This window comes from Diabrotica virgifera, chromosome 9 (assembly GCF_917563875.1).
Source record: "Diabrotica virgifera virgifera chromosome 9, PGI_DIABVI_V3a".
Taxonomy (NCBI): domain Eukaryota; kingdom Metazoa; phylum Arthropoda; class Insecta; order Coleoptera; family Chrysomelidae; genus Diabrotica; species Diabrotica virgifera.
Genome location: NC_065451.1, coordinates 217,542,666 through 217,564,118, shown reverse-complemented (window position 1 = coordinate 217,564,118; position 21,453 = coordinate 217,542,666). Strand labels below are relative to the sequence as shown.

The window sequence follows — 21,453 nt, the reverse complement described above, 5'->3', positions numbered from 1 at the left end:
GTATTATGTATGGTCTATTATGATAAAATAAATAAAATAAATAATACAAGCTGAAATTTTAAAATTATGTATAATTTTCGTCAATACATTAAATACATTAAATTTTGAAATTAATAATTTTGTCATACCCTAAATAATGCTATTATTTTTTAAATTAGCTAAATAAAGACATACATTTTCTATACTTAGTATGAACATATTGGGTTTTGTATTTATTGTCTTGACGAAATTTATAAACAATTTCCAAATTTTACCTTGTATTATTCATAATAGACCCTAGATAATCCACTTTTTTGATATGAGGCTGCTAAGAACATAAAAAATATAGGGTGATTCATTAAAAGTGACGATCATGGACTACGCTATACTTGCGTGAATCACCCTGTATATTCAGATTTGTTTGTAAAGCGCCCATCTAAATTTAAAAGTTGACGTGTCTCAGCATTTTTTATAATTTTCTAAAATAATGACACAAACAATTTAATTCCATAAGTGATTTCCATACTATATAATTTAAAAATTTCACCCTTTTTTATTCATAGTACACCCTACATTATATAGTTCGTTAAAATTAAGTTGTTAAGCAGTTTTTTTTAATATAAAAATATACAGGGTGTTCCATTAAAATTAAATCTCATAAACTCTGCTAGGCTTGCATGAATCACCCTGTACATTTAAATTTATAAAAATCCACAAGGAAAAAGTTTTCCTGTAGTTGGCTGTATACCAAGTGATACAAAAAACAGTAAATCTTGTATAAAAGGTATATTTAAAAAACCGTCAAAAGGGCCACATCAAATTCACATAACTAGTTTTCGACTGGTTTACCAGTCATCATCAGTGCTTACCTAAAATGAATATAACCTGATAAAAAAGGCAAAGATGTTGAAATTTTGACTAGGGTTAAAAAATATTAGGTTATACTCACGTGCAATGTACATGCTTAACCACCAAGATAGTATTATACAAAAATATGTGGGTCAAAGCCCAGTAAAAGTAGTCCGTCAAGGAAACATAGGTATAAAATGCTACCTTAAGCCTGGATGTTTAAAACCTTAGTCAAAATTTCAATATCTTTGCCTTTTTTTTTCAGGTTATATTCATTTTAGGTAAGCACTGATGATGACTGGTAAACCAGTCGAAAACTAGTTATGTGAATTTGATGTGGCCGTTTTGAGTGTTTTTTAAATATACCTTTTATACAAGATTTACTGTTTTTTTTTTGTTTTTTTTTTATTTAAATTTATGTTTATATTTATACAGTGAGCACGTAAAGGTTGGAATAAATTCATTTTCTCGAGAATGGAAGATTTTGGAAAAAAATCTGGAAACTGGTCAATTTTTATTTTTACGACTTTTTGGCATATATATCATACTAGTGACGTGACCCATCTGGGCGTGATGATGTCATCGATGATTTTTTTAAATGAGAATAGGGGTCGTGTGATAGCTCATTTGAACAGTAATTCAATTTTCTATTCAGTAATATAAACATTAGCATAATTATTTTTACAGGGTGTCCAAAAAAAAATTTTTGGATTAAATTTATTGACATAAAAAGAAGAATGTATGTAATTTATTTAGTTCAAAATACATTCTACTGCTCTCAGAACACTGAAAAAAATGTTTATTTTAAAAATAATCATTGCTTTTCGCTTAAATTAAATGTTCAAACTGTCACGAGGCTAGTGGGTGGCGGCTTTAATATTGAATTTAAGCAAAAAACAATATTTATTTGCCAAATAAACATTTTTTCCTGTTTTCTGATAGCAGTAAAATATATTTTGAATTAAATAAATTACACACATTCTTCTTTTTATGTAAATAAATTTAATTCAAGAAAAAATTTTTGGACACCCTGAATAAATAATTATGTTAATGTTTAAATTACTGAATAGAGAATTGAATTATCTTTCAAATGAGCTATCACACGCCCCCTATTCTTATTTAAAAAAATCATCGATGACGCCATCACGCCCAGATGGGTGACGTCACTAGTATGATATATTATATGCCAGTAAGTTGTAATTTTAAAATAAAAATTGACCTGTTTTGGGATTTTTTTCAAAAGTCGTCCATTCTCGAGAAAATGAATTTATTCCAACCTTTACATGCTCACTATATATAAAAATCGACGGGTATCGGCGTTTTTTACAATTTTTTGAAACCATGACAGAAATAATTTTATTCCATAAGTGCCTTCCACACGGCATAATCTAACATAATTTTAAAATGTAGACGTATGGAGCGGAAGCAATGTTCCTTACGAAAAAACAGGAAAAACTAAGAATAACTGAAAGAACACTTATGAGAATAATACACGGACCAATAAAGATAGAACAGTAAGAATATGGAAGACTGATGAATCATTAAATAATAATAATAAATATAACCGGACACTATAAAGTATAAACACTGAGATGGTTTGGACACATACAAAGAAGAAGAGAGAAAGATGCAGTAATTAGGAGCATATCGAACTGAAAACCAGTAATAAGCAGACTAACAGAGAGCCAAAAAATAGATAGAAAGACTAACTACTAGAGGATATATCAAAGAGAGAGTGGAAAAAGATAGTAGACAGAGCAAAAAAAGACAATAATATTATTAATAATGTTATAATAGTGATATCATGACGTTCAAGAACACTGAAATAGACTAGACACTTATATTATCATGCACTAATTCTCCAAAACAGGTTAAATAAAACAGCAGAACAAATTCAGTTCCCACACTTTTCCTGCCCAATACTTCGTTTTAACAGGTATCCGGTAAAAGAATATGTGTTTAAAAAGTCCATAAGGTTGATTAACTTTTTAACAGACTTTGTGATTTGCTGCACAGATTTCACTACCGAGGAATTTCTCTAGAGGAAGTACATTATTTGTAATTGAATCGGTGCAAGCAATTTTCCCAAATTGTTATTATCTTTCTAACGGCTCTAGTTTTAGAAAATACTGCAAACAGTTACCGTATTTCTTTTATCAAAAGAATAACGGAGGAATGGGATTCACAGAACAATACAAACAAGCATATACTCGTAGAGATACAAATTCAGTTTCATTTTCGGAAGAACCCAAATATTATTTCCATATTTTGGAAATTGTTTGAAATTTTGATAATAAAATCAACAACCCTTATAGTCAAGCATAGAATATACATACATACACAGGGTAAGATTTTAGTGCGATATTAGTCAATAATTATATTATGGTACCTACTTCTTGTGTCGTCTGTTAACGAAGGTTGGCGATCACTTTTTTAAACGCTTCTCTAGTTTTTGCAACGTGAAATATCTGATCAACATTGAGGTTAGTCTAAACTTTGATATTCCTCAGCCAATATTTTTCTTTCTTTCCAAGCCTTTTTCCCCTTTTCTTTACTCTTCCTTGCATGATGACTATGACGCGTGGCACATATTATTTATCGTTACGAAGTATGTGGCCCAGATACGATGTTTTTCTTATTTTAATTGTGTTCATAAGCTTCCTGCCATGTCCAATTCGTCTTAACACTCCTTCGTTTGAGACTTTTACAGTCCAAGGAATTTTCAGAATACGCCTATATAGTATATAGCCACATTTCGAATGCCTCCAATTTTTTTATGGATTGAAAAACGAGACTCTTACAAAAACAACTGCCAAGAATATAAAATTAAAATAAATGGAAGACATATAGAATGTAGAGGAAGCAGATATCTATACCATATATCTCGGGCCTATCGTGGAAAAAAAGGCTGTAATAGATCGGATGTAGAAAAAAGAATAGTAAAAAAACAACATGCATATATTATATTTGACAGCTCTATAAAGAGTATATTATTATTGTATTTTTTAGAATCTTAGCAATAGGAAGAAACAAATATCAAAAAAGTACAAATCTTTATGAATAAATCATTAAGAGAAATCTTAAAAATACTGACCTGATAAAATATCAAGCGCAAAACGATGAAGAAGAACAAAACAAGAGAAAATAACACTAATAATAAAACGAAGGAAATGGAAATGAATTGAATATACAATATGGACAGACCAAAATAATATAACCAGACAGGCACTCAACCTACTAAGTAGGTGAAAGATGAAGAAAGGGAATAGCCGGATATTAGCCGAAAAAAAAACTGTAACAAGAGATCATGACCGAATTGTCCTGAGATTGAGAGAGGGCAAACAGAGAGCGAGAAATAAAGAGGAATGGAAAACTTATGTAGCTGTAGAGGAAATTTCGAACGAATACAACAGAAAAGGATGCTATAGATTATACTACAGGATATTTGACGGGTTATGGTTAGATATGATTCAAATTTTAACTTTAAGCTGTGTTTATATTTACAAAAGAAATTTCCAAGAAACTCTATTTGGTATCAACGCAAACTAATCTTTCAATATTTGTTTCAGATCCAGTAGTCAGATGTTCCTGGATGTATAAATCAAAGCAAGATGAACCTCACCACGAACTCTACCGAAGTAGACGAATTCACCTACCCTCTGGTAGTCCAGATATTCCAGACCATACTATTCACGGTCGTCTGTATAGTCGGCCTCGTAGGAAACACCTTAGTCATTTATGTAGTCATACGCTTTTCCAAAATGCAAACAGTTACCAATATGTATATCGTCAACCTAGCCATAGCCGATGAATGTTTTCTTATAGGTATTCCGTTTTTAATAACAACCATATTGAACAGGCATTGGATATTTGGTTACTTTGCTTGTAAAGCGTACATGCTTTCTACAGGCATCAACCAATTTACTAGTTCAATTTTGTTGTGTGTGATGAGCGCAGACAGGTATATAGCTGTCTGCCATCCGATATCTTCTCCAAAATGGAGAACCCCGTTTATTTCTAAGATGGTATCTTTATTCGCTTGGACCTTTAGTATCTTACTGATGATCCCCATAGTACAACACTCAAAAGAAATTGACAATGATGGAAAGACCTCGTGTGTCATAGAATGGGCTAATTTTGATTCTACAGCAAACATCTCCACCAACTCCACATTTGAGTTCGATGACCAGGAAAATGCCCATATGTTCACCTGGTACACTTTTATCTGTGGTTTTGCAATTCCGTTGTGCTTAATAGTCAATTTTTACTGGTTAGTGATTTTGAAATTGAAGAGGGTAGGACCCAAGAACAAGTCAAAGGAGAAGAAGAGGTCTCACAGGAAAGTTACCAATTTGGTGCTCATCGTCGTGACAGTGTATATCATCTGTTGGTTGCCGTACTGGGTTACACAGCTTGCTATGAGTGATGATGTGGATGATACGTGAGTATTATTTTTTGTTTATAATTATTAATTTATGTAAGAGACCATTTGATTCTAAACGTTTTTATATTATTATATTCGATGAGTCCGCAAGTTTCTTTTTTTTTCTTTACTTCAATAGTTTGCATCAAATCTTTAGACGTTAATTTGACTGACTTTTCTTCAATGAAAATGAATGAAAATTTGCAGAGGTATGCATTCGCGGGAACAATACACGAATAGTCAATAAAAACATTTTTATGTTCATTAATAATTGTTTAAATAAAAATAAACGATTTTAATGAAAAATACTTAAATTCTCTTGTTTTTTACAATGCAGAAACTTGAAACTTCTACGGATTGTAGCTAATTATATCAACTATACATAATTTCACTTTTTACGTTAATTGTTTACGTTATGCTTCATAAATAAACAATAAAGTTTCAAATTTTTTGCCGATTCCGACTACTTTTTATGTTTGTACATAATATGTTTTATACATATTTTAATAAACATGACGATATATTTTAATGTTTGAAAAGTGTAAGACTAAAAAGTAAAAAAAAAATATGAAAAAAATATTTTTAAGAAACGCTTTTCTTTAGTTACGAGTGACTAAAATTAAACATATTATAAAAAAAATCAACTAAAAAGCAAAAAATAAAAAAAGAATGTGTGTGTACTTTGTACGCACGTAAGAAGTTATACTTCTATTATATGATTTCAACGAAATCAATATAACAGTTCATTTATATTTTATTTAAATATTAAACTAATTTTAATACTTACTACTTTCCAAACATTTTTATTAACACAATACGAAAAATTAAAAAAATAAAAGAATTAAACACACGCAAACACATTGAAAAATGAAACCAAAGAATTGGTTCTGAAACTGAACAATTGTTGAGAAAATTTTAACTAAATACCTACGTATTTTCTGAAAAAAAAAATATAATATATACTTACAATCATAAAATGTTTCAAAAATATAAAAAAAATAAAAATTTGCATTGGGAATTGAACCTGCGTCTATCAGGTTTAGATTATTTTGAACTCACCTCACCGCGAGGATGAATCGGGTTTACGTCTTAGCGTAGTACAAAAAAAAACAATTTATAAAAAATAACAATAAAAAAATTAATAAAAAAAACAAATTAACAATATAAAAAAATGCAAAAAAAATACAAAAAAAATAAAAATTTACAAAAAAAAATGAACAACCAAAATAGAGTATTATTTAGATAATAATTGTAGATAATAATGTTAGTTTGTTATGTATTTAGAGTTAGAAATACAGAAAAAATTCCTCTGATTGAAAAATCAAATTTGTTTGTTTTTAAAATAACAAAATGTCTGGCTAATTGGCTCGGCCAAGGCCATCAAATTCACTCAAAAAAAAAACTCACCCCACCCAGAATTTAACTACCGAGACATGTGAATGAAGTGGAAAGCTATACCTAGCAACTAAACGTTTTAAACATTTTTTGACAGTTGCTTATTCTGTTAGTTTAATCAAATAAGTTTGATTCTTGTGGAATTAAAATACGTCAAAATATAGACTGAAAAAGTAATATATTAGATGGAGATTTTTGTTGGTAATCAAATTATGTAAATCAAAGCATTACCTACTAGCTAGGTAGTTACATTTTCCAAATAGGTATTTACCTAATTTGTAATTTTTGCTTTTAAAAACTATTTAAAAGGTCACTACAATTATGAACTTGCTTTTTGTCACTGTCCTCACAACAATAATAACTAATATACACAACATTTTGTTTATCCAGAATCTCCATTTGAACAACTATTGGCAGATGATTTTAACACCCAATCAGATCCCTCATAGCGTTTCATACCATACTGTCGGTGTGCGCATGCGCCCAGCAAAATAAAAATTTACCCTCGTGCCTAAAGAAGTATAACTTCAAAAATTGAAAAAATGTAACACATTCGTTAAAGAAAAGCGTGGTGAGAAAACCGTTTATTCGATAAAGACGCACCACGCTTTTCTTTGACGAATGTGTTAGATTTTTTCATTTTTTTTTTATTTTTTGCTTTTTAGTTGATTTTTTTATAATATGTTTAAGTTTAGTCACTCGTAACTAAAGAAAAGCGTTTCTTAAAAATATTTTTTCATATCTTTTTAATCTAAAATGATTGGTTTAAAATATCAAATAATGCAATGCAAAAGTTTATATCTTTCAGCAAAAATTTGCTATCGTTTTAATTACTAAAGCCAATAATGGTACAGAAGAACAATCTATCATTATATCGCTCATGCTTGAATCAATAATCAGCAAAGTATTACGAAGTCATATCAGTATCCCTGTCTAATCAGACAATCGGACTAAATACAAAATCGAAGAATCTAGGCCAAGGAATATCTCCTTCTGCTTATTTTCTACTGAAGTGGTTAGCGTACAATGGAGCCATTTACTGTGATAACCATGGACGAAAACGATTGTGCAAAAGCTTACATCTTTTAGCAAAAGCTTGATATCGTTTTATCTCATATTTGAATCTATAATCAACAAAGTGTTATGGTGTCATTTCAGCATCTCTGCCTCATCAGGCACTCGGGCTGGCTGCAAAATCAAAGACGATAGGCCAACGAATGTCTCCTACTTATTTCTCACTAAAGTGGTTAGCGTACAAATGCGCCATCAACGTACCGTTCGAAATTCTAGAGATTGGCTAATTTTTATAAGAATAGTCACGTTTTTTAAAACGTTTTTATATACTTGGCTTGGTTGTTGTCACGGTCTCCGCAAATTTTTTAATCCATTTTAAAAATAGTTCTAGGCTACCTAGATACCTGAAATTTTCAGAATAGCTAACAATGCAATATTTAACTGCTATTATACAGGGTGATTGATTATTGGGGTAAAACTCCGTAGATCCGTTTTAGTAATGGATAGCGATAAAAGTAAAAATTGTAGCCAACTTTGAACTTCACATTACAAAATTAGTTAGAATGTTACAGGGTGTTCGATAACATAGTGACAGATCAAAGGTATGTTTTTTTAAATGGAACACCCTGTATTTTATTTTATATTAAAAATCTTCTTAATTTCTCCATTACAAAAATATAAAAGTTTAGTGTGTTATATGGGGTATTTACAAAGTTATAACCAATTTTATATGAACATCGTAACAAGTTTAACTCCCTGTATAAATAAAAATAAGCACAACGGCAATGGTTTATTAATGCCATATTTTTTATTTATTATCAAAATTTTCATAAATAATCGATATTACTAATTTTCTTTATATTGAATACAGGGTGAGTCAAAACGCAAGTACATTATTTTCTCAGTAATTTTAAATGAAACACCCTATATTTTATATCACTATCGAAAATTATCATTGCCGTACTTTCATTTTTATATAACATTCCCTATGTCTAAATTTATTAGTTTTCGAGATATTTTCATTTATCAGAACAAATTAATTATTAATTACGGGTCTAAATCTATCCAAATTTTAGGAAATCCATGACTGAATTGTCTAAAACTGATTATTTCATTCATAGGAGATTCTGACCAATAGAAAGTTACATAAATCTAAATTAAACTGATAATTTTTGATAATTGGCCGTTGTCAAGTATATTACGTCAGATGCCCTTCGTTGCTATGAAAAAATACATTCAGTGACATTAATGACAATTAATGTTTTTAAAATCATAAAAGTAATGACTTTTAACCATAAAATATTTATAACAACTGTTTGTTTAATTGTACTAATTTGTACTTACATAAATAAATTACAATAAAATTTTGGTTTTGAACAGTTTTATTCATGAAATAATCACAACAAATTGCACTCGCTCTCTAAAATTAATATAGAATTTTAGAGCTCTTGTGCAATTACTACTGATTATTTCATTGATAGGAGATTCTGACCAATAGAAAGCTGCAGGAATCTAAATTAAACTGATAATTTTTTATAATTTCCCGTCGTCAAGTATATTACGTCAGATGCCCTTCGTTGCTATGAAAAAATACATTTAATGACATTAATGACAATTAATGTTTTAAAAATTATAAAAGTGATGACTTTCAACCGTAAAATATTTATAATAACTGTTTGTTTAATTGTACTAATTGGTACTTACATAAATAAATTACAATAAAATTTTGGTTTTGAACAGTTTTATTCATGAAATAATCGCAACAAATTGCACTCGATCTCTAAAATTAATATAGAATTTTAGAGCTCTTGTGCAATTACTACTGATTATTTCATTGATAGGAGATTCTGACCAATAGAAAGCTACAGGAATCTAAATTAAACTGATAATTTTTTATAATTTCCCGTCATCAAGTATATTACGTCAGATGCCCTTCGTTGCTATGAAAAAATACCTTTAATGACATTAATGACAATTAATGTTTTAAAAATTATAAAAGTGATGACTTTCAACCGTAAAATATTTATAATAACTGTTTGTTTAATTGTACTAATTTGTACTTACATAAATAAATTACAATATAATTTTGGTTTTGAACAGTTTTATTCATGAAATAATCGCAACAAATTGCACTCGATCTCTAAAATTAATATAGAATTTTAGAGCTCTTGTTCAATTACTACTGACAATTCACGATTCCTAATTAGCAATCTGTAATCAAAGTTGGTTACAATTTTTGTTATTAACTCTTATTGCTATCTATTACTATAACGGACACTTTTTAATAGTAATTTGTTATTATCCATAGAGGCCTCCATGTGAGGTAGGGATATTTACGGTTCTCATGACACCCTGTATAACATTTATTAAAACGGCTATTTACAAACTAAGGGTAAGTTATTAGACCAGTAAGGATCTGTTTTTAGGTGGATGTGAGAGGTGGCATTCAGATTTTTGCGGATAAAGTTAGGTGATAACTTCGTTAATAATAATTGATTTATGCTCATTCTCAAATATGCCCGGAACATTAATAAAAAAAATAAAATATTTAAAAATTTCAAAAAATTTCGTTTTTTTTCTACTTTTTTTGCTTATAACTTAAAAACTATTCATTTTAGAACAAAGTCCTATAGGAATAAAACAAAAATAATTAAATTTTCTATCAGATGCGATTGGCTAAAAAGTCTTAATTTATCACCCTTGCTTCAAAATAGCAATAAATATAAAATAAGGGGGCAAAACAAGCCTGTCTTTATTCAATGATTTTCCATCACTTAGGTTACACTTGGAACCTTCCTAATTCGCTTAGAAAATTTTTGTAATGTGCTAAAACCGTACACCAAATTTCATTAAAATTGGCTTACTAAATTTTGCATAATAATTTTGCAATCTAAACTTTTTTAAAAAATTAAAATTTTTTAAAATCTTGCACAACAAAAACTAGAACATACAAAGATTTGTCAATTTTTTTACATATAAAGAAGTACTCCACCTATCTAATGCACTTTACGGAATTGAAATCTGATTATTTAAGCAGCCTCAGCAATGGTAGGGGAGCCCAAGCGGGGATTTTTGCAGTTACTCGAGCGCGTCAGATTATCATATGGGGAGAAACGTGGTACCCTGCAGATGTACCTCTACCATATATTGGCTCTTAACACAGGGGAGTTCGTTAAGGGGGGCCCGAAAAAAAAATCTATCCTTAAAAAAACTCGAAATTGTCAGATTAAGATAAGGTAAGTTAAGTATATGCAAAAGAGTGTATATTTCAAGAATCTGACGATTTGAGCCGGGCGTAAGGAAATGGGCGAGTCCCAAAATTTCACAAGAAAATAGCGAATATTTCGCGAAATGAACGACAGATCGAAAAACTAAAAAATATGTGCTCAATATTTTTTAAAAATCTATCGAATGATACCAAACACGACTTCCCACGGAGAGGGGTGGGGGGTAAATTTAATATTTTAAATACGAATCCCGCGATATTTCGCGAAATGAACATCAGATCGAAAAACTGTAAAATACACTTATTTAAAATTTTTTAAAAATCTACCGAATGGCACTAAATACGAATCCCCACAGAGGTGGGGAGGGGGGTTACTTTAAAATCTTAAATGGGAGCCCCATTTTTTATTGCAGATTTGGATTCCTTACGAAAAAATAAGTAACTTTTATTCGAAACATTTTTTCGAATTATGCATAGATGGCATTATAATCGGAAAAAACGATTGTTGGAAATGGAAAATTAAATTAAAAAATGGCAAGCGACCACTAAAATGGAAAATGTTACTTAATTTTTTTTTGGATTTAGGACCTACTCTTCACAAACCAATAGGTCTCCAAAGCGCTCAAGTGACTGCACATTTAGCATACTTTGCTCCCCTACCACAATGTTTTAAAGTTATAAACAATTTTTTGGTTTATAAACAAATTAGTGCTGTGGCCAGGAGGGGGTGCTACGGGCTCCTTTATTTAGATGGACTTACCTAAGTTTTCTTTTTATGTATTTTGACCCGTAGAACACGAATTTTTTGGGTAACAGTTTATCCGGATGTCGATAAGATTGTTATAAACAAAGAACTTGAGGAATTACATAAAATCGATTTTTCGCAAAATTATTCTTTTTTTTGTATTTCTTGGGTAATTCTAAGCAAAAAATGTTCTTACAATTTTTTTCGTAGGATGCATAGTTTTCGAGATAAACGCGGTAGAACTTTCAAAAAATCGAGAAATTGCAATTTTTGAACGCGAATAACGTTTGATTAAAAAATAAAATAGCAATTCTGCTGACAGCATTTGAAAGTTTAAGTCAAATTATACCGGTTTTAATTATTTGCATTGCTAAAAATTAATTTTTTTATTATTAAACAAAGCTATTTGTTTATAAGCCAAAAAATTGTTTATAAATTTAAAAACATTGCTGGGGCCCCTTAAATACTCCGATTTTAATTCTGTAAAGTGTATTAGATAGGTAGAGCACCTCTTTATATGTAAAAAAAAATTAGCCAACTTCTAAATGGTCTACTTTTTGTTCAGAAAGATTTTAAAAAATTTAAACTTTTTTAAAAACATTTAGATTGCAAATTTATTATGCAAAATTTATCAGGTCGATTTTAATGAAATTTGGTAAACGATTTAAGTATATTACAAAGAATTTCCTAAGCGAATTACTAAGATTCTAAGTGCCACCAAAGTGGCTAAAAAATATTGAACAACAACAGACTTATTTTGCCCCCTTATTTTGTATTTATTGCTATATTGCAGAAAAGGTAATACATTAAGACACTTTTTACCAGTCGTATATCATACAAAATTCAATTATATTTATTTTATTTCTCTACGACTTTGTTCCAAAACGAATCGTTTTAAAGTTATAAGCAAAGAAAGCAGAAAAAAATCGACGTTTTTCGAAATTTTTTAATATTTTTATTTTTTATTAATGTTCCGGGCATATTTGAGAAGGAGCATAAGTCAATTATTATTACTGAAAGTGTCACCTAACTTTATCTGCGAAAATCCGAATGCCACCTCTCACATCCAAAAATAGACGTTTTTTCGCAGATACTTACTGGTCTATTATCAAGCCAACAAAGTTATATAAAAATTTTGAATTCCTTTATCTTTTCCTTTACAAAAACTTTTAATTATCTTTTTTAAGATTAGGCCTAACAAATATCTTCTATTTTTCTTATTGTATTCGGAACTTTCTAAATTAACTCAACTCGACGATACGATCTGATCAATTTGTCGTAACAATTAAGAGCATACTTTTCCTCCGTTCGGCAATCTACCCACAAACAAGCAAAAAAAATAACAGGGAATCTGCTTCCTCAGTCGAACCACGTCCCACTTAGTCAATATGTCAAATCAGATTAGTATATTACTCTTTCTTGAATTTTCTCCATGGTTTGTTTATTTTGGGTCGTTCACACTGATGACCTAGCGTCTGTTCCAGTCTGTTTCAGTTAATTATTTTAGTTGATCGGAGAAAAGATACTTTATATACAGTTGGTCATACAAGGGATATCGAAAAATTTCGTTACGTTTTGATCTGTAGCCGCTAGGGGCGGGGCTAGCGCAGCCATCTTAGCATCGTGGCGTTCCTGCGTTCAGTAGCTGTCCAACTGTGCCAGTGCGAATTCACTGTCTTTTTTCGTTATTTAACAAGAGCTCAGGGGCGTAACAGAAGCCCCCGCAGCGTGAAGCTTGCGGGGGGCCCCAATCGATCAGAGGCCCCATCTTGTCGTCTGATATTATGTAAAAATCTGTTATAGGTATATGATTTTACTTTGTGTGTTTTAATTAAAAACGTAAATTTCTAAATAGGCGTATTCGGCAAGTGAATCATGTCATATCTAGAAACTTACTCCTTTTCGGTCTCACGAACTTTTATGGTGACGACAATAAACTACACTGCTCTATTGAAAGATTTGAGAATTGCAATTTACCGAATTTTAGAACAATATCTCTACATCCAGAAATGGGTTTTCTCTTTAATCTACGTTTAGTATTTCGATAAAATTATCCAGAGGCGTAACAGATGCCCCCACGCCCTAAGCTTACCAAGCTTATGGGGACAACAAGGTGACACTCCTCCTTGGGGTGAAAAACATAGGTACGTTTAGTCCGGAAATGCATAAATTGACTAGTAAAGCAACTTTTGTTCTATAGAGTTTCTTTATCTATGTTAATACTGTCTTTTCAAGTCATTTGCGAATGAAAATGTTTATTGCTTAACAAAAAAAAACCAAGTTTTCAGACTGGTTTTTCGCAAATAACTCAAAAATAAGTATTTATCGATGTAAATATTAGATATCGAAAAACTATTTGTAGCAAAAATGTAGTTATCAAGATACAAAAAAATGGTGTACTTATTCATGAAGTCTGTCGACGCAGTAAAAGCACAGTTGAAGCTCATGAAAAATTATTCTTATTCGTCCAATTCCAAATCGAATATTTCAACCTGAAATAATCAAACAATGAAGCACTTCATTCGGGAAAAACTAATTCAAACTTTTTTTAAATGTTTCAAAAAAAAGCTTTATTTTTATTTTGTATTAAAGTTTCTAGCGCCAAATCTATACGAGTTACGCTTAAATAAATTTGACCCCTTTTTTGGTAAAAAAAAAATCGTGAAAATCTGCCCCTATTTCGCACCCCAAACAATTTATCGTTATCGCTTTACCATTTACTTTAAATATTTATTGTTTATATGATCTGTAAGTTTGACCAGTTCTAAGTTCTTATTTTTGAAAAAATTTGGTTTCATGGTAAAACAAGCTGAAAATGCGAGCATTATCATAACGAAAACTTTGTTTATTTACGTATTTTAGTTCATAATGGAAAATTGCTATTATGAAAAGTAGTTTCGAATTAATAATTATGTTTTAATGTGGAATTATATCATTCTAATTTAAATGTTATGAACTATAAAGGTAGTTTACTCTTGATCGAAATTCATATTTTTTATATACCTCGTATAAAATTAATAAAATTTTATATATGATGGTTGCATCATAAATCTTAGAACATGAAGAGCTTTCTATGAAGAATAACTTTTCTTCGTCAAATTAAAAATAAAAGAGTTATAAATGAAAATGTTGTTGGTATCTATAATTTGAGAAAAATCTTCAAATATTTTTTTCATTCGAAGGATGTATTTGCACATATCAGACCATAATTTTTATACCAAACAAGATTTAATGGGTTGTTAAAATGGGTATATTCAGTTTCTACTGTTGTAAGACATTGATAACAAATTAATAGGATAGTGTTCAGTGGAATTCAATTCAATCTCACTTTTGTTGTTAGGTGTTTTATTTCTAAGCTATCATTACTTGTTGATAGAAGTATATTGTGTAAATATCTGTATTACAACAATGTGTATATAAATCTGGCGAATAGTCACATGTTTTCCTTATTTAAAGTTATAAAATTAAATTTTAAATGTAAATACAATAGTTTTTATATACATATATTAAAGATTGTATGAGGTTACTACTCCACTGTCTCCCACAGATACTTGAATAAAGGTTTATAATTACAATTCAGACTGATATGAGTATTAATACAAAAATCAGGATTAGACTTCATCTCTCTTGAAAATCATTAATGTTTTTATTTATCTTTATCATGTTGTCGGGCTCAATTTTCTCCTTAAGTAGTCTTCTAATTTGACACAGTCAAAGGCTTTATTTAAATCTATAAAACACAAATACGCACGTTTGTTATGTTCCAAAGCTATCTCGGTTTGAAAGTGGATATTGACGCGGCAAAATAAACTTAATTTCAATTAAAATTGTTGCTAATTCCCATTAAATTTAATTGATAACAGAAATGCCACAAAAAATAATTTCAGAATCGTATCAGTTCTTATAATTCATGTATAAATATAAAAATAATAATTTCGCAAGTTTCTCTTTTATTAGAGTTTTACGATACGATACAATATCGATACTTTTTAAGTATTGAGTATTGTATTGGTTATGGCAATGAAGTATCGTATCGAGTATCGATATCGGCAATACTTTCTTATAAAAATATCGTATTGATATTGATTTCGATACGAGATCGATACAATACTCGATAAAATATCGACATAAAAAGAATAATTATACATCTGAGCTGTGTAGGCTCTTTATGCCCACTTTTGCATGCTTGGCAAATGGGCATTATTCTAAAAATATTACAAATATTTCTTATAACTTATAGATTCTTATAAAAATTGAATATGGCTGAATGCTTATTTGAAACGACTAATACTTAATAATTCTGTATCTATTGTTTAAAAACTACTTTTGAAAAGATGGGGAAATCCCGGAGATTCGGAATAAATCGCAATTCATTATTTTTGTTCAAAATTATTTTTGCGTCATCATCATTTCCTCCTCCTCTATCCTTTATCCTTCGTAAGGATGTGGTGACGTTATGGTATTTGACGAATGGTTGCTATCCATTCTTCTCTCTCCTGGGCGCGGTGTGCTGCCTCAGACAGAGAGTAACCGGTGGCGCATTTTATTTGGTCTGACCATCGGAGTGGCGATCTTCCTCGAGTTCTTTTACCCTCTACCTTGCCTTCAACCACCAACCTCTCCATGCCTTCTCTTCGTCTGGTAATGTGTCCAAAGTAACTCAATATATTTTGGTTGATGATGGTGGTAAGCCTAGTGTTGATGTCGAGTTCTGATAATGTTGAGATATTTGTGCGATGTGCTGTCCAGGGTATGCGCATTATTCTACGGTATACCCACATTTCAAAGGCGTGAGTCGGACTTTTTAATGGTCCAAGTTTCTGAAGCATAGGTAGCGATAGGAAAGATAAGCGTCCGTACCAGGCGCAGTTTCGTGTTCCTGGTTATGGCCGTATCTTTCCATATTTTAGTGAGTTTGACCGTTGTTGATCTGGCCATTGTAAGGCGTCGGCGTATTTCTTCTTCGCATCCACCATTGTTTGTGATAACGGAACCTAAGTAATTGAAACGGCTTACCACTTCAAACCCCGCTACGTTTCGTATTTCCGGCTGGTTATTTCTAATTCGATCGATTATCATTACCTTGGTCTTCTGTACATTAATTTTAAGTCCATATTCACGACTAATAGTATCTAGTCTGTACATGATGTATTCAAGTTCATTTGTTGATGATGCTAGTACTAAAGTGTCGTCAGCATAGCGGAGATTGCTGATTTTTCGGCCTCCGACTGATATTCCTCCTAGCCATCCGTCGAATACAATGCGCATGATGTGTTCGCTATATATATTGAATAACGTGGGAGAGATAATACATCCTTGACGAACACCGGCTTTTAGTTTAAAATTATCGGAGTATGTGTTGTTGACTCTTACGTTTGCTATGTTGTTGATATACAGTTGTTTCAGCAGGTATATTAGATGTTCGGGGGTACCCATGTCTCTCAGTATTCCCCACATTTTATGCCACTTTACATTATCTAACGCTTTCGAGTAGTCGACGAAGCACAAATAGGTTTCTAGATTAAATTCTCTAGATTTTTCTATAATTTGTCTGAGATTAAGAATTTGTTCTCGTGTGCCTCTTCCAGGGACAAATCCACATTGTTCTTGTGGGATCTGTGGTAAAAGTATTGATTTTAATCTCTCGTTAATTATAGTTAGAAGGACTTTACTTGCGTGGGAGATCAGGGCTATAGTGCGGTAGTTATTACAATCAGTTGGTGAGCCTTTCTTATAAATGGGTATGAAAGTAAGCTTACACCAATCATCTGGCCATTTTCTTGTGTTCCAGATTTCATTACACAGTTTGAACATCACTTCAACTCCTATGTCTCCCATTTCTTTAAGTGCTTCCGCCGTGATTCCGTCTTCTCCTTGAGATTTTCTAGTTTTCAATTTTTTTATTGCGGTTTCTATTTCCGATTTTAAAATATGTGGTTCCTTTTCGTCATTTATTTCTTCTGGATTCACGTCTTCATGGTCACTATGAAACAGCATTTCACAGTATTTTTTCCATGTCGCTGCTATGCCCTCTGCATTGGTGATGATCGTTCCCAAGTTATCTTTAATTACCTGCGTTTGTGGTTTAAGCTCTTTAGTTAAGCATCATTTACTTCCATAATATTGCCATAAATGCCACATGATATAAACAGTGTAATCATAACAGACATTTACTCACTCTCAAAAATTTCAAGTTCATGCACTCAAGTGTAAAATATTATCACAGCTGATGCTTGGGTTGCAGATCACTTATCTAAATGCCTATTCCACGAAATATAATTAAACAACTGTGGCGTTTTATTTATTTTTTTCTCGATATCGATATTTTCAACAATATCGAGGGAAGCGTATGGAGAATACAAAAGTATTGTATTGATTTCAGATAATGAGTATCGTATCGACATTAATATTGCTAAGGTGTGTATTGTATCGGTATCGTATTGATTTTCGATACGATATCAGTACAATATCGATATTTTTATCGAATATCGAATATCTAAAACAAATTGGATAAAGGTTTAATTGTTTGACAAACATTCAATAAAAAACATAACTGAATGTTTGTCAAACAATTAAACCTTTATCCAATTTGTTTTAGTCAAGAAATAACTATTGCACGGAATACTAAGTGTATGGTAATTTCTTCTTAAATATTCACCCCTCGGCAATTACTCCAGTACATAAACCAAGCAATAGCTATAAAAATGTAATAATAATAAGCAGAATGGCATTATTATTGCTCTGTTTAGTGACTCCCGGCAAATTTGGAGCATGGTGTGTGATTTAACATTTTCGCGTCGCAATTTGACGCAACTATTTGTTTTTCATTACCAGGTTTTCATTACAAACGTCTAAGACTCGGCAATTGTTACTCTAAGTCTGATTTATATGCGTTTATTTTCAATGTGGAGCAAGGAAAGGAAAACATTAGAAATACATATTAGCATAGTGTTTTAAAATAATTTTCATTGTTTTGTCAAGATGCTGAGGTAATATTGGACATGAAATTTTAAGAAAAATTTAAGTTGGCAAAGAAAAATGGTTATCATATTTCTTTTTAAAACGGTCAAAGTTTGTTTTGTTGAAAAAAGTTTGAAAACATGCTTGATTCCCGTATGCTGCCAGAACTTGTTCAATAATAATCCTGTGTCCACATGAAATGCCCAAATCGTAGATTTACGTCTAAAAGATAAAAAATCTGTTAGCTAATATCAGTAATCAACTATTTTCAATGGGAAATAAGCCACAATTTTACCAAAAAAATGATTTTATTTTTTTAAGCCTTTCCTCGATGTTTTAGTCTCAAAGAAGGATACTGGATATGAGACTCAAGTGTATAGAAAACTAACACATACCAACAAATATCTCAATTACAAATCAAATCACAACATCAACGTTAAAAAGGGAATCATTAAATCCTTATACGAAAGAGGCAAAATTACTTGTTCTATCGAAAATTCATTGTTAGAAGAAAATCAATTGTTAACATAATATGTTTTATTAAAAATGATTATCGTTTATCGTTTATAAATAAGGAATTGTCAAGATTGGATCGAATAGAACAGAACAACGTAGAACGGGATCCTATAACAGCCACAAGAAATAATACGAGAAAAATATCAATACCATATATAAAAGGACTATCCGAGAAACTTAAAACAATAGGAAATAAATTCAACATTTCAACAACATTTAAAACAACAAACACTTTGAGATATATTCTTACTAAAACTAAACCTAACAATGAACAAGAAAGAACAAAGAATTTTATTTATAAAATACCTTGTGAATGCGAATAGTTTAATGGTCTTGATGGTGAAACATCAAGACCATTAAACGTTAGAATAAGTGAACATCAGATTTATATTAAGAATAGAGAATTTTATAGATCTCAAATATGTCAACACGCATAGGATAATGAACATAGAGTTCAGTGGAGAGATTCAAGTATAGTCCTAAAAGAATCAGATATTAAAAAGAGAAAAATCAAAGAAGCGGCTTTAATTATGCTAAATCAAAGCAATTGTGTCGCAAATTCCTCGGTAGAATGCAGTAGGATGTGGTTTCCCATACTGAAAGAGGAAGTCAATAGAAAGAAAATACCACGATTAGTAAGTCAGTAACATATCGAGTTAGTACATAATATATATTTTAGTATTATGTATATAATATATATGTATTATTAATATTATTTATAATTTAAAATAGCATTCATATATTAAAGTCGGAATTTTGAATTAGATTTGAGAGTAAACTAAATGTAAGCCCAAATACTTACGATGTCGGGATGGTATAACGAGATTTTTCCTGGTTTTCCCTCGTGATTTACTATGGAGTCTCTACCGCGAGAGTTTTACTGCCACCGTTGCATTTGGTTGTCTTTTTAAAGACAGATTACATGCTATGATTTTTGTGGCGGATATTCTTGAATTGGGTTGAGTTCATGTAATCAAATGAACTATCTTTTAGTAAAGTCGTCCCAGGAAGGCAACTCATTAATATTGGTAATATTATTTTAAAGTCTTCTACTTTAAAATGTGTAATACATGTCTGCATTGCCGATATAAATGAGTCAGATTAAATAAATTATTAGAAGAATTTTTTACTAAGTAACAACATATTTGTTTAATTTAGTATTATTTTGTATTTTGACAACGACACCCGCGTCAAAACGTTAATAGAATCATTTTTTTTTTGGTAAAATTGTGGCTTATTTTCCATTGAAAATAGTTGATTATAAAAATGCCACAAGAAAATAACTTCAGAACAAGCTAAGATCAGGTTCCACATTTTCGTGGTATAGGCATTGTGGAAAAGAATTCGCGGAATATTTCTCTCAAGAGGGTTCACTGGTGTGTTATTCCTGAAGTAGTCATGAAACAATGAGCTGACAATTACGATTCCACATCATGGCGGTTATTTGTTAATTCTTCTAAGAGAAGTCTGAAGGGTGTCATGTTGTACATTGGTAATACTTATTCCTTCCTCGGTGTTTGTTGCTCGCTCCGTACATCTCAAACAAACATATGAGAATCTTGAGCTGTTGCTAAATAAATAAAAGGACCTTAAAATCGGACAGATTTTTCCAGGATACAATGACACATGGAGTTATTTCCTAGAAGTGATATACTGTTTCCTTGGAAACAACAAGTCTCCAAAATACAAAGAAATTGTAATTGATATGGTCTAAAATTATAAAAAAATCGTGATGCAATATGAGCGTCAAACTTCATTTCATGGATTCCTACATTGACTATTTTCCCGAACATTTTGGAGCTGTGAGTTAGCAACAAGGAGAGAGGTTTCATCAAGAATGGAGAGACGTTACTAAAGAAGATGTAGAATGATGGCTGTTTACTGCTGAGCCTTGAAAACGGACCCACTCGCAAAAATCCACAAAAAGAAAACTACAAAACGCAGTTTTCACGAAAAAAAGAGAACGATTTTATTTTAAAAAATCAACGATTATCTAAAGTGGATATAGTTGCGTTTTTTTTTTCAGTAAGTATAGTTTTAGTAAATATTTCTCGGTATTTTTGGCAGTTTCTACAAAAAATTTCAAACACACTTTCCCTGAAAATCCGACGTGGTGGAAAAAAATAAGCCCAAATTTACGACCAGCACACCCTATTTACTATAGGACACCTATTACACTTGAAACAATTTTCATGGAAAATAAGTGTAGACCAGGGCGCATCTGTAAAAATATTAGTACATTTGTATGTTGAGAGGTGACTCATATTTTTTTGCAGAAGTTGCTTGAAAATAACTCATATAATAATATTTGAGCTATCCTTCCACTCAAAAAGGTCCGGAACATTG

The 21,453-nt window shown here is 30.9% G+C and overlaps 1 protein-coding gene across 2 annotated transcripts in view; it reads left to right on the top strand.

Moving 5' to 3' along the window:
• Positions 1 to 21,453, top strand: part of LOC126891646 (somatostatin receptor type 2-like) — a 525,450-nt gene that overhangs the window by 347,902 nt on the left and 156,095 nt on the right. For both annotated transcript variants that reach the window (XM_050660870.1, XM_050660871.1), the window contains exon 3: positions 4,398 to 5,269. In XM_050660870.1, the coding sequence (XP_050516827.1) occupies positions 4,440 to 5,269 (830 nt within the window). In that variant the 5' untranslated portion in view covers positions 4,398 to 4,439. The remainder of the gene's footprint in view (positions 1 to 4,397; positions 5,270 to 21,453) is intronic.